The sequence below is a fragment of the Phaseolus vulgaris genome, chromosome 6 (assembly GCF_000499845.2).
Source record: "Phaseolus vulgaris cultivar G19833 chromosome 6, P. vulgaris v2.0, whole genome shotgun sequence".
NCBI classification, from domain to species: domain Eukaryota; kingdom Viridiplantae; phylum Streptophyta; class Magnoliopsida; order Fabales; family Fabaceae; genus Phaseolus; species Phaseolus vulgaris.
This window is the reverse complement of record NC_023754.2, coordinates 17623663-17642091: the sequence shown is the minus strand read 5'-3', so window position 1 is coordinate 17642091 and position 18429 is coordinate 17623663. Positions and strand designations below refer to the sequence as shown.

Here is an 18429-nt window from a genome sequence, read left to right as displayed (position 1 = left end):
AAAATCATTTAATAAAGTAAATGTAGAAAAAGTTTATTTATATTTGAGAACAATAAAAATATTCTTTTTACATAAATGTCAATGAGGCAGTATATTTAAGTGTGTATATATTATATAGTAATTTTAATTGATAATAATTTACATTTTTAATGTAATAATTATAATTTTAGTTCAATATTATACGTAATAAATATTTTGTAATCTAAATTATTTTATTATTAGTCATAAACTAAATATAATTATTTTAATTACTTACAAGTTAAACGAGAAAAGAACTCACTACCTGGATTATTTACAGAACATGCATTGTTAAACGCTTTTATAGAACAAATATAATAATAATTGTTTAAATATGTAGTAACTACAAAAAAAAAAATGTAGTAAAAATTTTCTATTCACTAATTTATTCACTATATTTCTGAAACAAAAGATAAAATAAAATGGAGAAGAGAGAGTATAACTTTTTTTGAAACAATAAATGATATTACTCAATAATCATAATGCCAATAAATTATAGTTATAGTGGTAGTAAATGAATTTTTTTATAATTAGTAAATAGTAATTAGTATCATTGATGATAATAATTAGGATGATTAATGAATTTGCTTAGCAATTAACTCCTATACCATTTATATTTATTATGAATGTAAAAAGCTTCACACGGTTACATGAAAGGAAACTGAAATCTCCATAAACGAAGACTGAATATGAATGATGCATGTATCTGGAAGTGGGGTGTTACTTCACCATTGCAAAGCAACATAGCCAAGCTTGCTGAGCTGCGAATGAACGTCAATGGAAAAGACAAAAAGGAAATTAAACGAATGAATAAAATAATATTTAGGAGTAAATAATGCATTTATAAATCAGTAATTACTCATTATTATTATTTTTAATAAAAAAAAGTGCACAGAAGCAGGGGTGTGTGTGTGCATTATAATAAGAGGGAACTTTTTATATGGTTGCAGGATCCACACACACACATAGCACCCAATCACAGCTCACCACCTTCAGCCACTGCTTTTTGGTTCTCTCTCCCTTGGTGCTTCTCCTTTCAGGAGAGAGTGCCAAAGCTTGTTTTAAGATTCATTCTTTCAAGCTTCACCACTTTGCTTTTTCTGCTTCCATATAATTTCCCTCTTTTCCATTTGGGGGGGCTCCTATTCCGTTTTTGTGCTAAGTTTCTTTTCAATATTTCTTTCTCTTTTCTTTGTAGCTCAGCATCAAGGAAAAGGATTTTAAAAAAAAAAAAAAAAAAGAGTTTTGTTTTGTGTTTTTTTAAACAAGCTTTTCTTCTTTTTCTTCCACCACCCTCTTCCCTCATAAATTCAGAGTCTTTCTGCTCTTTCCTAATTGGGTCTGTACATTCATTGTCTCAGGCTGCACCCCTTTTGCTGTTCCTTGGCTTCTGATTGCTTTCCCAATTGGGGTAAACTCAAATTGAAGTGCAGAAAGAGTTGTCAGATTTTTCCGCTCTGAAAGTTGTCATTTTTGTTGTGTTGGGATTTGTTTTTTGTCTGGAATTTTGCTGTGTCTCAGTTCCAGTTTTTGGTATGAGGGAGGGATGTTCATTGGGTTTAGATCTCATCATAAATGTTTCTAGGGTTTTCCTTTGGACCAATTAGGTAATAATCTTGAACCTCAATTTGGAGCATTCCCTTTGATTTTTTTACAAAGTGGGTCTTTTGTAGATTCCTGAAGAGCACACCTCCTTTCCTACACATAAAAAAGGCTATTCTGATTCCTTTCAAAAAATGCTTGTTGATTTATCCTTGATAGTGTTGTGGTAAAACCTCCACCTCTGCTTCTCAGATATCTCCCTCTCTCTCCTGCTCTGAATCAACCCTGCTTCCCATAAAATTGTGTAATCTTTCAAGTAAAATCCACAGACACATACCCACACCAAACCAAAAAACCATCTTGAATTGGCTCAAACCTTGTTCTTGATGCTCCCATAGTTTGCGTGTTTCCTTGTGTTGTGACTTTGGTGTCATGAAGTGGGAAATGGAGATCCTCCCTCCTGCCTCACCTTACATGTACAACTCCAATTGGCTTATGGATGATAACAGGAACAACACCAAATGGACCCCTGCAGAGAACAAGCTGTTTGAGAATGCTCTTGCTGTTTATGACAAGGACACCCCGGATCGGTGGCACAAGGTGGCTGAGATGATACCAGGAAAGACAGTTATGGATGTGGTGAAGCAGTACAAGGAATTGGAAGCAGATGTTAGTGACATAGAAGCTGGCTTGATCCCGATTCCAGGCTACAGTACCACCACCTCACCCTTCACCCTAGACTGGGTGAATACTCCTGGCTACGATGGCTTCAAAGGCATCACTGCTAAGAGATCCTCCTCTGGCAGACCTCCTGAGCAGGAAAGGAAAAAAGGTGTGCCATGGACTGAAGAGGAACACAAGTGAGTCATCTTGTTGCTTATTCTTTATTATTACTGTTGCTTTTAAATTTTATTTCCATCTATGAATTTAGTTCTTGAAAATGGGAATTAGTTTGGCAAGAAAAATGATGTATACGAGTACCGCAAGAATTAATGGATGTGGTTAAGTTTATGATGTACTTTATATGTGAACCTAGGAGTAGGAGCAATGATGCTGCCTACTTTGTTATCAGGAGTTGGATTTTTCTTATTTGTTTTAAGGTCATTATAGCCTTCATGAGGCAAGCTATGTGGGTGGTTAGTTAGGTCAAATAAATAAATTCTTGTGCTATTTATATGAGATGTTGAGTGTGAACTTGGAACTTGATTATGCTTTGTGAAAAATTCTCCACAGATTGTTTCTACTGGGGCTGAAGAAGTATGGCAAAGGTGATTGGAGAAACATTTCACGCAATTTTGTGATTACTCGAACGCCAACTCAAGTTGCTAGTCATGCGCAGAAGTACTTCATCAGGCAACTTTCAGGAGGCAAAGACAAGAGGAGGGCTAGCATCCATGACATAACAACAGTGAATCTCACGGAAACCTCCAGAACTTCTTCAGAAGACAGCAAAAGATCCACTTCACCCCGGCATTCTGTGATGCTCTCACACCAGCAGCCAATTTCCAGTGGTGCCTCATCAGGAATGAATTTCCAATGGAGGAATCAGTCAAATGCAGGAGTGGCCATGTCTCTGAATCCTGCACATGAACAAGTGTTCGTGTCCCCTTATGGCCTTAACTCATATGGGTTTAAGGTGCAGGGCCAAAATCTGCACAGAAGTTCTCTTCATGAGTCTTCTTACTTCGGACCTCAGACACCAAACATGGTTTTCCAAATGCAGCCCTCCCAACACTATTCCCATGCATGATGTGGTGGAGGTGGTTGTGTTGAATTATTTATGGCTAGAAACAGTGTCTTTTGCTCAGTGCACTCACTAGTACAGTGTCTGTGCCTTTTACCATGTTTTATGTGAATACCTTACATTAGACTATTAGTTAGTTATTGCCTTCTTGGTATATGAACTTGAAGGAAGGTGTTGAAATTTGTTTCTTCACCAACCTTACATTTGTGAAAGGTGAGAGCTGCTAGGCAAAAAGAAGTACCAAACTTTGGATTTTCGTTTAAGAATATTGGATTTGAAGCTAAGTTTAGAATGAAATGTTAACTTTAAACAGAAAGGGTCCCTTGTACTATGGCAAGCATTTATGTATGAACTGTTGATGGAAAATTGTATTTAAAGAGCAAAAAAATAGTAAGAAATTGAGAGATCCGTAATCTAGTACCTTAGCAATGGTTCTTCTAAGATAAGATTAAGATGCACGAACATATTTTACACAAAGTGAGATTCATGTGGATTAATTAGTTGTTTAATTAGAATAAACAGAGACATATGGTACAAGCGTGATTCATGTCGGATTAGATGGGTAATATATTCTTAACAAAGAATTTGGTCATGCACGATGTTGAGGCCACTGTTTGTGCACTGTTCACTGAGTAAATCCAAATAAAGCATCATAGTCATTGTGATTCTATGTGTACGGACCCATTCTGTTTAACATAATTTTAAATACTTCACTGTTCTCCAAATCTTGCCTCAAATCGTTGATGCCATTTATGGAGACAACCTCAGCCTTTTTTATTTTTCCAAAAACAAATTTTAACCAGATATTATATTATATATTGTGTAACATGAACCATATTTTATTATCATGCTGTAGTTTCTCCCTGGATTATAATTAGATGGCCAAAATTTTATGATTAGATTTATATGTATGTTACTATTACATATCCTTACATAATAAATTTGAGTAAATCACATTATAGATATTGACAGTGGGATTTTAAAACTACCAAACATCCTCTTCATCAACCTTAGAACTTTAGCCAAAATCATTAATTTTATCTTATAAAGTCTATTGTACAAATACAGGGTAAACCTCCTTTCCAATGATATTCTGAACAAAACACATGCACAAAAATATCTCTAAAACATTTTGTATATTGTAATATAGGAAATGGTAATGGCATGGTTGAAAGCATCTTTAGTAAATATTTCATAATGACATTCTAAATAAAACATCTTAAAAATTTCATTGACTTTATGATAGTTTTATTTGGCTTTAATATATCATTTAACAGTACACATTTAATCGTTTATTATATACACAGAAACAAAAGGGTTCTGGATTCTCTCTCTGAAGAGAAAATTCATTGACCACATATTTATTTTCTTTGAGAATGAGAATGAAGAATCTTGCCATACTCATTCTTTTCCCTTTCCCAAAGAGTGCTTTGTGGAGATAATGAGAATAGTAAATAAATAAATAAATAAATAAATATGAATGATAAGTAAACATTGTGGCAGATAATCTTTGACATGAAAATGACTAAAGAAGTTGCTGATACAGTGTGTTTGTGGCTACCTTAAGTAAAGTCTAGATTTTAATATAATCTATTTTGAGGGTCTATTAGCACTTATTCTACTTGATTAGCTTTGCAAAGCTCAGATGATTCCAATATGTGTGCTCAATTGTACAAAGACACGCCTACAAACTTTCCTTGGAAGGAGAATCTACAAATTAATTAATTACACAATTGATTCACAACAACCAAGTAAAGAGAAAGGTGCAATAATTGAAATAGAAGCTTATGTGCATTTGATTAGAGATGCAAATCATCACTATAAGCTTTTTCTTCTTTGCAATAAGGTCATTTTGACCACATCTGCTCCACTTTCTACAAGCCTGCCTTTGGAAAATAGGATATGCCAAGACAAATTCCTTGCGCACAATTCCACTGTTTCTTTGTTTTGGACCAATCTCAGATCGATTTTTTTTTTCAAGATGTAAGCATATATGCTTCAATTTGTGCATAATGCAAAAGTCATGCAGGTGTGGACAAGTTTATTGGTCTGCAAAGTGTTTCGTCTGTTAATGACAAAGTGCTTCCTTCTCATAAAGGAGTGAATGATTGAATGTTGAACATAGCAATGGTGGTCTTCAGGGTACATTTTATAGGCCAAATTCATTTTCTATAAAGTTGACAGATGAATCTAAGTATATATTTATATCAGAATGAAAATTAAACTAGAACACTGAAGTAAATATCTGAAAATGTAAGATGGTCAAACTGAAAAATAAGTTAAATATGACATTCAAAGAAGTTGGTGTTACAAAAGCTTTTAAAAATATGGGTAAGTTAATTTAAATTTATAACATTTTTCTTATTTTTTTACCAAGTATTTATAGAAAAGTTTGAATTTTATCATGTTTTCCATAAAAATGAGAGGGGTGAAATTATGGAATCACATGAAGAGTGATGGAATACAATTCCACATGTAATTCTACCTGCATTAACCAAAGCTTTCTTTTGAAGAAAAAATGTGACCCTTTATGAAAAGTAGTACTTTCACTTTTTTGTTAACTTTATTGTCAATTATTCATAGAAATTCCAAAATTATTGATGCATTTTAAAACGACCCTTGTAACTTGTCCAAGGATATATATAAAATCTGGCTATTCAAGTATAATAAAAACAAGCATACCATGCATGAGGGTGTAAGCCTAAATGGTCCTGCTACTTGGTTTTGCTACAGTATGTGACAAGACTAACCACCATCCTTTACAAAAGGAAAACTTCCATTTTGCAAGTGGAATTAAAAAGCTCCTTCCCCACTTTATTCTTATTTTCCATCAACACTGCACTATAGTTATAGCCAAATTCACACAGTAACTTCAATTCTTTGTTTTTGGATTTTAATTATGGATGGACAATAAGTAATTAATTTAGTGGAGAAATAAAAAAAAACACAGAGTCAAACATTACCTACTACAGGGAAATTAATGATTCTCCTTTATTTGCACACATGGAAATTTCTTTGGTGGATATTTTTTACTAAATAATCTTTATATGCTAAGAAATAAAACCCATCTAGGTTGCTTTTGTTGATATATCTTTGTATAATGCATCATATTTGGTGTATATTTTCAATATTTATACTAACATTTTTGTTTTTATTAGAATATATATATAAATGTTATATATAGCACTCTTCTTTTGGAAATTATTTGGTGATATATGCCTATATATATTTCGGGTGTCTATCTTCCTAATCGATATCTATGTGATACATATTTCAACTTAAAAGGAAAAAAAAATTAATACCACTTAAATGCATACTATATGGGATTAATATAAATCGTAGAATCACCTAATAATTTATCTTTTTAATCTTTCTACTCTTTATTGAATTCTTCTTGAAAATATTTTTTTTTTGTGAACCACCCCTTTATTAAATTGATGATTGGAGAGTGACATACAATACAAGTTACATGAAAAACTTTTGGTATAAAGTGAAAAATTAGATCGATTAAACATGCATTTCATAAGTTTCACTTGTAGTGGTGTGGTTTTTAACAAACTTTAATCATAAAAATATGCTGAAAGATGTATGTTGGTAGCACTCATAGTTATTGTTGAATTAATCATTTTATTGAAGAGTTAGTTAACAAGTGTAAAAGATGTTATTTTAATACTATGGGGTGAAGCATCTTTACACATGTTAGATATTAAATGGTTGGCAGAATCCAAAGTTGTGTCTATGGGGCTATGATCAGAAAGTGGGTGGGATTCCCTCCATGTTTATTCATTGGCCCAGAATCTGAGAATGATGGCAGTTCAATAAGATTTGCATTACACACGTTGGAAAACAACAGAGAAGGACGGAAAGCTGCTGCATCAAATCTCATTATCATTAGGCAATGCAATTGTATCTCAAAGATTTCATATCCTTCAATGGGAATAAACCAGAATATTGGCAACAAAGTTCATGATTTGAGATTATATAGACAAATAGAAAGGGTAAAGGACATGTCTTCTCAACAAGATTTTCAGATCTACTGGGTTCAGAATAGAAAATTCAACAGTAGGTATGAAATATCCAAGTCATGACATGGGACCCAAACCTACCCAACTCTTGCACTTTATCTTTATTTTTTCATGGAGTTGTGACAATCCTCAAAATCCTCAAGTGTATGCACACAATGATCTTGTTCTTTAGAGCAAAAAAGTTTTAAGTGTGAATGTAGTTTCCATGCTAATTGTAAAGGGCAATCAATTTTTATCGTACGTGCATGCTAGGGATAAGAAAACTTGGTCTTATACATTAGCCTATTGGGTCCTTTATTTAGAATTTTGTAAAATTAATTGGATCTTTGAATTTGATTGTGATGTGTCAAAGTTAAGAGATTTCACATTAGAATGTGTGTAACGTGATCCTTGAAACTGATATTTTGAAGTAATGATCCCAAATAACAAAGCATGGATATAATTTATGTCGGTCATAGACTAGGGACATCAAGATATGAAAATAGCTAGGGTTAGGGTTTGGATTGTTAGCAATAACTTCTATTATAGATCACCAAGGGCTAACTACAACAAGAAAATGATTAATAGTATAATGAAAATACCTAAGTTTGCTATCACTGTCTTAGACTATAGGTCCTACATATATGATTAAGCATAGCATGTTAGTCTACTTCAAGAAATATATGAAGTTTTAACTAATACTTATGTACCCTTTATAGTTAATCCATTACTAAGCCTAATATTTTTGTCTATAACCAAACCTAGTATTTGAAACATTTATAATCAAAACAACCAATTTATCATGAATATAAAGGGAAGATGGAAATTAAACATTTATGTAAGAACAATATTTTTGACATCTGCCTAAACCATGGACATCAACATAGTGAAACTCACTACAATAATTTTCTGCATTATAAGCATTGTAATTTAACCCTAGTTTAGAAAAAGCCATCCTTGAGAGTCTACAATTTCAAACAATAAAAAACAAGATATGATTAAATTTTTATCTTTGTGATAACAATACAATGAGACTAACCCTCAACTAATTACTGGTTTTTGTTTTCAATTTCATACACACAGAGGCTTTTTTATTGTGAAAGGATTCTAATGTAATAGCATTTTAAAAAAGCTATATTTTTACTACATAGCTTTAGGTAATATTCTTTGAATTCATGGTTTGGGTTACCATCCATGATATACAATCTTATCTTACTATATACAATTAAGTTACCTGAAAAAATAATCTAAAGATAATAAGTATTAAATAGTGATGCTATTTATAATGATTATTTTAATATATTTTTCTTGTTTACAACCTATTTGAGAGATAGACTTTTGTAAAAGGCAGTGATTGTCAAATAGGACTTTCTCCCCCATCATCTCCAAAACATATCGACATAAAATTGAAATACCAATGCTCAATGGTAGAGCTAAAAAATGAAGGGAGTATAAGAGAAAAGAAATAAAAAGTAAAAAATGTGTGAAAAAAAATCATTTCGAAAAGTAATGAATGAAAAGAGAAATTATTTATTTATTATTAACAATTATTTATTATATTTTTTATTTATTTTAATAAGTTAATATTATAAAAAATAAAGATATAAATTAATTATAAGAGTCTTATAACTATTAGGGAGACTTAAAACAACTATCAACATAATCTTTTAAGTATAATATTATCCATTATGTATATAAGATAATGTGTGCTTTTTTTTTCTTGCACTTCAATTTTTTTTTTAAATACTCAAATTATTCTTGATAGTTTTGGGTGGTTCCAAAATAGGAGGTGTTGCGTAAAAACAAAAAATGTTTATGGAATAGAAAATCTAGAAGACAAAAGAATATATTTTTTGGAAAATATTTTTTTATTTCTAGATTGATAAATCCATAATTTATAAAACGTGTTTCTAAAAGGGTATTCCGAAATGATTATTGACTACCCTTTCCAGAAACAAGTTACGTATTGTACTTTCCAAAAATGTAATTTGCATACACTCCTCTATTTCATTCCAAATTTTCAATTTCCATAAATATTACGAATTATCAATTCTGGAAGAAAAAAAAAACCTAACCTTTCTCTCTGAAGATCAACACTTCCTAAACCATCTACTAATCACCGCAATGCTGTCAAAAAGCGCACTTGTCGATATATGTTCAATGAGAATGAACTAAAATCATCAAAATTACCCCAAATATTCATCCTCGCTTGCTCTAAACAGTAACAACGAAAATAGTATAGAAAAAAGAGTTGTTGTGCTTGAGTTCTTAAAACATCCTAGGAATAAATTTGTCAATTCACATTTATGATAGGGTGAAGGAAGAAGCACCCTAAGATAATTGAGGGTATTGGATTAAAAACCCATGTTACAGAAGCTCACGTTTGTGAAGAGATTTTTTTCAAACATATTTCACAAAGCTTTATTCTTATATTGTCTATGTTAAATCACCCTATTTCCTTAAACAAAACAACAACCACCGAGTAAACACAAAGTGAAAAAAATTTGGATATTTGAGACTTATGCATTGTTTATTTTCGATTATTTACTTGTGGAGATTTTTTTTAGATTATTTATGAGAATTGTGTATGTTTTAGTATAAGAAAAATTTAAAAAAAGGAAAAATAGTGTAAAATCACTAGAAGAAACTTTATTCTTATATTGTCTATGTTAAATCACCCTCCGCTGAGTAAACACAAAGTGGAAAACATTTGGATATTTGAAACTTATGCATTGTTTATTTTTTATTATTTACTTGTGGAGATTTTTTTAGATTATTTATGAGAGTTGTGTATGTTTTAGTATAAGAAAAATTTTAAAAAAAGAAAAATAATGTAAAATCACTGTAAGAAAATTATTAAATAGAAACTAATTTTAGAGATCAAAATAATTAGTTAATATTTGATTAAATTAGAAATTATTTTATAAACTAAAAAAATTATTGGTATGTAAAGTAGTTTCTATTATTAATAAAAATTTATAAAATAGTTTTTAAATTGGTATCTAACAATTAACTAACAAGTTTTTAAATTGGTATTTACCGTTTTATATTCTAAATTAATATCTCTTAATCTTTTAGAAACTAATTTATAATTAAAAATATTAGTCGCTAAAACTTAGGTAGTTAATTTAGATACAAATTTAGAAACCATTTTATAAATTTTTATTAATAATAGAAACCACTTTAGATATGAATAAATTTTTAGTCTCTAAGTTAGTATCTAATTTAGTTAATATAGTGACTAATTAATTTTTTTTCTTTAAATTTGGATATTATTTAATGATTTTATTGTAGTGAACGAGAAGAAAGTGGTAATTTTGTGAAAATTTTTTGGTAAATTATTTATTTATCCTTATATCCAACATTTGATTTTTTAAAAATAATTCTATTTATTGAGTCTTTTTTTAATTTTTTTATAATTATTATCAACAGTTAATAAATAATATTTTAAATATTATCATTTTTAAGAAATAATTTATTTTTATTTTCTCAACTAATTTTTTATTCAAAATAATATTTATATTTTAAAAAAAAATACATCTAAGAGATAATTTTAATATATTACACTATAAAACAACTTACCAACTTTCATTAATTCAATAAAATCAATTACATCTACCAATAATTTTTTTCTACTAAAATTCAGTGTCTTCTTATAAAAAAAAGTCAAAATTAATTTTAGGCTGAGTTTTTATCTTGAAAATTGATTGATTTGCATCAATTTTACTTATTTTAAAGCGGTGTTACATCATTATCATATTTTAACTAAATTGTATTTATGATATTTTTAAAATTTGTTTAGTAATTTTGTGTTGTCTCTTTTTGTTCCTAACTTTGTATTCATATATATGGTATTAAATATTAGTATGCTTAAACAATTACTTTAGATATTATGCTGGCAAAAAATTAATACTAATTATTTTTTTTTAATTCAGTATTTTAAAGTCATAATTCAGTATATTATTAACAAAAACAAAAGTTGATCAACCAATCCAATCAAACTGTGTAAATCTTGCTTAAACTGGTTATTATTTGTTTTCTCCCTGAAGCCAATCCATACTAAATTGTGAACATTTTTACCAAACACTTTTCATTGATATTGATATAAAATATGGGAACCTTTGGGTATATTTGGAAGCTCTAATCAAGTAAGCTTCACACCATTTTCTACCAATCTCAACTTAGCCTTGTACTCACTAATTTGGAGAACAACAAATACTCACAATTTATTAAAAAATAACTTTAAGTCTAACTCAACCTTATAAAACTGACTTATAAGGTGAGCTTTACATCTACTTATATATTATGAAATATTCTTATTTTTAGTCGATATGGATATTCAGCATAATGTGTTTCTATCAAGTCCTTCTCTATCTATCTAAGGGTGCTTTAGATAGCCCTTGTTCATGTTAATTCTTCTACTGATATGTCATACCAAAACCAAGAGGAAATAATGGTTCACATGAATTAACTCCATCAGTTGGCTGATCAAGCTGTTCAACTCTTCTGAACCAATTCACTGGTAATTTACCTTTGAACTCATGACTGCCAAAGATAACATCTGTGATTCCCTCCCCTTCACTACCTGGCAACCAAGCAGCAACAAGAGCATCAATCTTTTCCAATAGCCATGGCTCTAATAATAAAGGTCTTCCAGATATCAGAATAACCAGAGTTGGGATTCTGTCAGCAACTAGCCTTATGATATCAACTCCATTTAAGGGGATTGTAAGCTCTGAATTGTCACCTAAGGTCTCAGCATATGTTGCTTCACCAACAGCTACAATTGCAAAAGAGAATTCGTTACTTTCTATGGTGTCCTTTGACGGATATTTCTCGTATATAACTTCTGTTTCAGCTCCCACAGTTGCCTTCACAGCATCTAAAATTGTTGTCCCTATAATGGTAAGTGTAAGATACATGTAACAACAATGTTTAACAAAGAATACTATAAAGAAAGAAAGATAGAGTATTAACATTGGTGATTTATTTTAATCAATCTTCGTGTTCTCTGTAAATATGCATTCAAGGACAGAGAAAAAAACTATGGTTGAGTCTTGAGAGGGAAGGATGGACCAAATGAATTTCTAGATTTATAACATCAGAAACCATTACTCTACTACCAAAGATGTCACATAAGTTTATCCGAATACTAAACTACCATGGAGAAGCCATAAAGTTTCTGTTTTTGAGAGTCAACAAAAAACAAAAAGCAGCACAAAAGAATGTCCTACCAACTGTGATTCGCCCGCTCAATCCGTACCAAGTTTTAGTCCAACCTCCACATTGATATCCAAGATTATCCGCATGTGTTCCGGCAAGAAGGATTCTCTTAGCATTCTTGTTTAATGGAAGAAAAGGTTTGCTAAGATATTTTCCATTTTTCAACAAAACCAAGGACTTTTGAACTGCTTCACGTGCAAGATCTCTATGTGGCTGCAGAAATAGTATTATGTGATGAGTTAAAACATGATACTAGCAAACAATTAATCAAGGCACATACAACATCAACATGCCACGAAATGGGAACTTGGAAGAAGTACATAATTGTAATATAAATGTAAAATGGAATCCGAGTAGTTTTGTTAAAGCATTTATGGTTCCTAAAGCTCTCAAAAAAGTTTAGTTTCCATCCCTTTATATATTTCTAGTTTAGAATGATGAACCAATAGGTTGGTTAATCATAGAAGGTTACCATAATTGCTTGATTAATCATTTTCCTAAAATATGTTCAATGGCATACCATAAGTTGTAATTGTCACAAGAAAACTAAATATAAAGAAAAAAAAGAAAAACAGTCTGACTAAAAGTGTCATTCTTGAACACTGCAGTATTTCCACACAAGAAGAAGAATACAATATGGTATGGAGTGGGGCAAATTGAATCACTAACAGATACGGGTAGGTTTTTTCCATATATTAGAAGAATTTGTGAAAGCAATGAATACTGAAACCAGAAGTACTCCATCCATAAGTAACTAGAGAAAATAATCTTCCTGGTGATGTGGGAGAAACTCTTAAAACTCCGGCTACTAAACTATGATTATGATCTAACTTTCCTGATTAGAAATAGAAATATTGTAAATCTTCAAATGAAAACTTGGCCTAAACAATGGAAAAAGAAATTCACTATGTGCTGAGCTATTGATTACCTTGCAACCAACTGTATCTAACAGAGATCTATCACTAAAAGGAAACTCAAAAAGCCCAGCAGCGAACTTTACTCTCAAAATTCTTTCAACAGCATCATCAATTCTGCTTAGAGGTACTTCCCCTGATTCAACTAGAGAGGTCAACTCTTCAATGAAAACTTTGTATCTTAAAGCCACCATCACCTGCATATTTTATTGAATAGATTAAAACAGATTAAGAAAAGCACACTATGATAAAAGATTCCTTTAACAGAAGATTCACACCATGTCAATTCCAGCATTGACGGCAGAGGAAATGCAGTACCGATAATCTGACCCGTGAGGCTGGCAAAGTCTGTCAAGTCCCTCCCAGTCAGAAATCACAAATCCCTATAACAGCAATGGTCTAGGAATATGTTAAAACAAATATTATAATAAAACCAGAAACACAAGTGACAAGAATATGAAAAACAATTTCAGTCATTATTATCATATCTTATTACAACTTTCCAGATATTGTCAAGGTCCATTTGTTGTAAAAGCTTAAGTTGCTAGGTGGAGGAAGCTTGACAATTATTTTTAATTTAGAAGAATATGGGTGGTCCATTCGACAGCGGATGACCTATAAGACAACAAACTCTTGGTGAGATAGACAGTAAATAGCTCTGATAGCATATTAAGAAATGGACTTTAAGCCTAACTTAACCTCACAGAATCGGATGTGAGTTTTGCATCCACTTATACATTATGAAATGTTCTTATCTCTAGTCGATGTGGAATCTCCAACAAAGTAAAATGATTTTATGTTTAAAAAAATTTATCTCAAAAGAATGTTTGTTTGTAGTATAACTTAGTGTAAAAATCTGCACCCAACACAAAAGCTATAATCTTTTACTTATAGTCTATCATGATTTTAGGAACAAAATCACGATTGAAACAATCGAACATCCGTTTTAGAGAAACTCAGTGTAGTCTGTTAAACAGGGGTCTGAAGCTCCCTTCCACAAATCCAAACATGCTATTAGTCAATGCCCACTATGGTATTATGTTGAGGGACAACTATACTAAAAGCTAAACCTAATAAGTGGAGCCTCTTGAATAGTTTTTTATCTGTACTAAAAAGAAAACCTGCACATCCTCCATCTTTTCAAAAATAAAAAAGCAGAACATATAAAATGGAAAAATGGTTTGGGTATTCATCCATAATGTACTGAAAATATCTGGTAACACATAAAATCAGGTACATACTTTTCAAGCATATTGATACAAATGCAACTTGAAAGTTATCCAATGAGAAGGAGATAAATTTATTAGGGTTATTTTACCTTAAAACCTAACTTGTCCTTCAAGATTTCAGTAATAAGAAAACGGTCAGCATGGAGTTTGCGTCCATTCCAGCTAGAATAGGAGACCATAATGGTTGAAACTCCCCGAGAAATGCAGTCTAAGTAAGGTGTCATGTGAATTCGCTCTAAGTCTTCATAAGGTATTATTGTATTCCCCTCGTTCACACCTTTATGAGTACCTCCATCTCCAACAAAATGCTTGGCACATGCAATAACATTGTTCCTGAAGTATAACTCAAACACAAGACGACAATATTGATAAAGAAAATGTATGATCAATAATTAGGAAAAGTTATTCAAAATAATTACAAGTTTAAGCCATGAGCAGAATGAAGTAATAGGAAAATATAAAAATCAGAAAATAGGTAACAAAATACCAATAGCATAAAAATTTGAGGGAAATCATATTTTGCAACTGAGCAAAAGGGGACAAAATCCTTTCCTAAGATGCGAATTATCGAAAATGATACATAAAGAAAACAAATAGGAAGAAGATAAAACAAAATGCTGTAGTCATCCTGGCGTCAAATGTCAATAGAAATAGTTATTGGAACAGAAATAATTAGTTTTCAATACTTTTTTTGATGAAAATATTTTGTTAAAATTTTTATATATGGATTTTGCATACTTTCCAGCTACAAAAGGGTATCCATGTTTATGTCCTTCTGGAGACTGGCCTTGCAAACCTGATACAATGGAAGTCATCTTTCTAACTATTTCAGTATCCTCACTATAACACTCATAGCATCTTCCCCATCTAGGATCTTTGAGAACCTGCATATTGAACCAAGTATATTGTCATTCCTTTATTGTTTAGATACCGAAACTTAAATGGGAAAAAAATGAAACGAAAAATATGCAAAATATAGTTATATTTAGATCATTCTTTGCGTTTTAACTCCTACTAGAAACTGATTTTAAGATAAATATGCAGATCTTTTCAGCAAAATATAATAATACCCATCTAGAGTTTTTAATGAAAAAAATCTTAAATCTCTAGAACTGGTAAAATCTTTGAGAGTTGATTGAAAAGTTCAAGATTCTTGGGAAGTGGTGTCGTTGTCATGCTACCAGCCAAGGGTATGCAAAGTGTATACTAGAGTCACTTATGAACATCAAAGACTGATAAATAATGAATGCACCCGGGGCAAAACTTCATTAAATTGCAAAATTTTCAAAACTGAAAAAACTTGCACAAAATGGAGATCCAAGTGATTTTACTTTGCAAAAGCGGCAGGACCTATAAGGACTAGTTGATTGCAATTCCTTACCGCCACACATGGAGCAAAAGTATAGTGAATTCCACTTGCTTTAACTTCAAGTGCCGTAGCAGCTCCAATTCTTTGAACTAAATCACTGTCCCTATAAGCATGCCAGCAGTGAAACTTAAGAATTGATTTCGAAGGCGGAAAAGAGTTACATAAACTCAAAGGCCAATGCAATTCAGCACATCCAGCAAACCATTGCAGCACCATTTCTCATGATGTTAGCATCTTTGTTTTTTTTATCTCTTCAGTACAAGAGAACCATTCCAGTAGTGTAATACTATTAAGCTTTGCTAATTAAGTTTAAAAACATAGGGAAAAGTGAGTACTAACCTAGTAGCTCCAAGACCAACATTGTGAGGAAATATGGTAGCGCCATAGACGCTATTATTTCCATGAACTGCATCAATCCCATAGATAAGAGGTATCTCAAGTCGCGACTGTAGAGCAAGTTTTTGAAAGCCATCAACCATATCAGCCCAATCACCCGACTGGGCATTTTCAAATGGTGAACTGCCCCCAGAACTGAGTATGCTCCCTATAATGTGCACATATACGTAATCAACTGCCAAAGAATGGTCCAATACAAGCACATACAGAGATATGGATAGAGCATTTGGTTTAAAGGAGGGAAGGGGAGGGAAATCATGAGAAGATGAAAGAAAAAATAAAAGCTCAATTATAGACCACTTTTCCTCTCCAAAATTTCCCAACATTGAAGGAGGGAGGCAAAGCTGGAAGCAGAGGGATTTTAGCCCCCTCGTTTTCCCTCTCATCTAAGTTGTTCAACCAAATACACTGCAAAGTTCCCATTTTTTAAGGCACACTCTCAATTGGGACCTCTCAAATTGATTTGAAATTCCAGCAAATTCAAAGTTGAACAAAATGTAACACAAATATAGCGATGTCAAAGTTCCCATTTTCAAGAGGCACACTCAATTGGGGTCGAACAAATAAATTCTTTTCAAATTCAAAAAAGTTCAAAACTTATACAGATGGGGGCATAAATACCAGAAATTTACATGGTTTGGGATCACCAGGTGCCCATGTTTCAAACAAATATGAGAAATTATCAGATGGCCTGGAACCACCAAATGTTCATCCGGAAAAGTCAGTGTTTACTTGACATAATGAGATTTTAAAATTACAAAAAAAAGTTATTAAGATTCAATTGTATGTTATGCAAAGATTGCATAGGATTCTAGTGGTCTTGAACTATGTAATCATTTCTTCACAAATACAAACATAATTGAAGTTCCCATTTCCTAGACACTCTCAATTGGGTCCCTCAAATTCATTTCAAATTCCAAAAAATTCAAAGTAGCAGAAACACACGCCAGCATCAAATTTTCCATTTTTAAAACAAACTCTCTAATGGGGTCTCTCAAATTCAACCCAACCTCCAACAAGCTCAAACCCTTAAGAAATACCAAATTGGAAAGGCACATCACAAGAGGTATGTTGAAGGGTACCGATGGAAAGATCTCTAATGGCAGAATCGCTTGCAACGGTGCGCTCAATTTGGGTCATCTGACCAATCTTCTCCTTCAGAGTCATGCGGGAAAGAAGATCCTTCACACGAACTTCAATGGCCTCGTTGGGATTCTTGTACACGCAAGCCATGGTTTGCTGCTGTGTGTTACGTTTCTGCAGATAACAAACAAATGATGAACGCAACAACACAACACACTAAGTTTGTGTCCTCCTAACACACAACAGAAATATAAGGTAGTTAGATCCAACTGCCATTAACGGATAACAAAAAGATACACTACTTACCAGTAAATATCTTGGCCTGGGATAATGTTCTTCCTCCAAATGTTTCTTCACATTCTACTTCGCTCTCGTTTTGGATTGAGTTGACCAAATAATCATTAGTCTTTTATTTTTCATATATTTTTGTGTTGTCATAATTTGTTTTTGTCTCACTGTTTTACAAGTTTTTAATTTTGATTTTTTTTATTTCAAATGTTCTTAAATTTAGTAAGTCAGACTCATAATATTAGTAACAGATGATATTGAGTGATGAATATTTGTGGATATCACTTTTATTAAGTAAACTTTAAAAGATAAGGTATATTACATTAATTTAACCAAAAATTTAATAGAATAACAATTACTAAAAAAATTGATTTTAAAAATAAAATTATTGATTTCTAAATTAACAAAATTAATCATTAATTTAATTAAAAACTATTTTAAAATCTAATAGTAACTTGGTAGTTAAAGTTAAAGATCAATTTAGATTCTAATTCCCAAACGAATTTAGATTTTGACATGCAATCAATTTAGTTACCATCATATAAAAATTAATTTAGTTACATAAACCATATATGAGTGTATAAGTTATATAAAAATCAATTTAATAACTATATTATAT

The 18429-nt window shown here is 31.5% G+C and overlaps 2 protein-coding genes across 3 annotated transcripts; one reads left to right on the top strand and one right to left on the bottom strand.

Moving 5' to 3' along the window:
- Positions 1–918: 918 nt before the first annotated feature.
- On the top strand, positions 919–3620 carry LOC137831453 (transcription factor DIVARICATA-like). Its single transcript, XM_068639135.1, has 2 exons — positions 919–2420; positions 2794–3620. Exons 1-2 carry the CDS (start codon positions 1993–1995, stop codon positions 3308–3310), a joined length of 945 nt encoding a protein of 314 aa, XP_068495236.1. The 5' UTR covers positions 919–1992; the 3' UTR covers positions 3311–3620.
- A 7888-nt stretch (positions 3621–11508) lies between these two features.
- LOC137831452 (uncharacterized) lies at positions 11509–17967 on the bottom strand. Of its 2 annotated transcripts, XM_068639133.1 has the most exons (10): positions 17829–17967; positions 17522–17696; positions 16383–16587; positions 16056–16146; positions 15413–15558; positions 14764–15007; positions 13724–13828; positions 13460–13642; positions 12543–12744; positions 11509–12205 (listed from the first exon to the last, which is right to left on the bottom strand). In XM_068639133.1, exons 2-10 carry the CDS (start codon positions 17670–17672, stop codon positions 11727–11729), a joined length of 1806 nt encoding a protein of 601 aa, XP_068495234.1. In that variant the 5' UTR covers positions 17673–17696; positions 17829–17967; the 3' UTR covers positions 11509–11726. The 2 variants fall into 2 exon arrangements, with proteins under 2 accessions (XP_068495234.1, XP_068495235.1); XM_068639134.1 differs by lacking the exon at positions 16056–16146 and having other exon boundaries at positions 17829–17910.
- Positions 17968–18429: the final 462 nt, after the last annotated feature.

Excerpts from the sequence above, each read along its gene's own strand:
- LOC137831453 (XM_068639135.1), top strand. The coding sequence starts at position 1,993 with ATGAAGTGGGAAATGGAGATCCTCCCTCCTGCCTCACCTTACATGTAC. Across the intron at positions 2,421-2,793 it reads TGGACTGAAGAGGAACACAA|ATTGTTTCTACTGGGGCTGA; the intron begins GTGAGTCATCTT and ends AATTCTCCACAG.
- LOC137831452 (XM_068639133.1), bottom strand. The coding sequence starts at position 17,672 with ATGGCTTGCGTGTACAAGAATCCCAACGAGGCCATTGAAGTTCGTGTG. Across the intron at positions 16,588-17,521 it reads CATTAGAGATCTTTCCATCG|GGAGCATACTCAGTTCTGGG; the intron begins GTACCCTTCAAC and ends TGCACATTATAG. Across the intron at positions 16,147-16,382 it reads GTTGGTCTTGGAGCTACTAG|GGACAGTGATTTAGTTCAAA; the intron begins GTTAGTACTCAC and ends GCATGCTTATAG.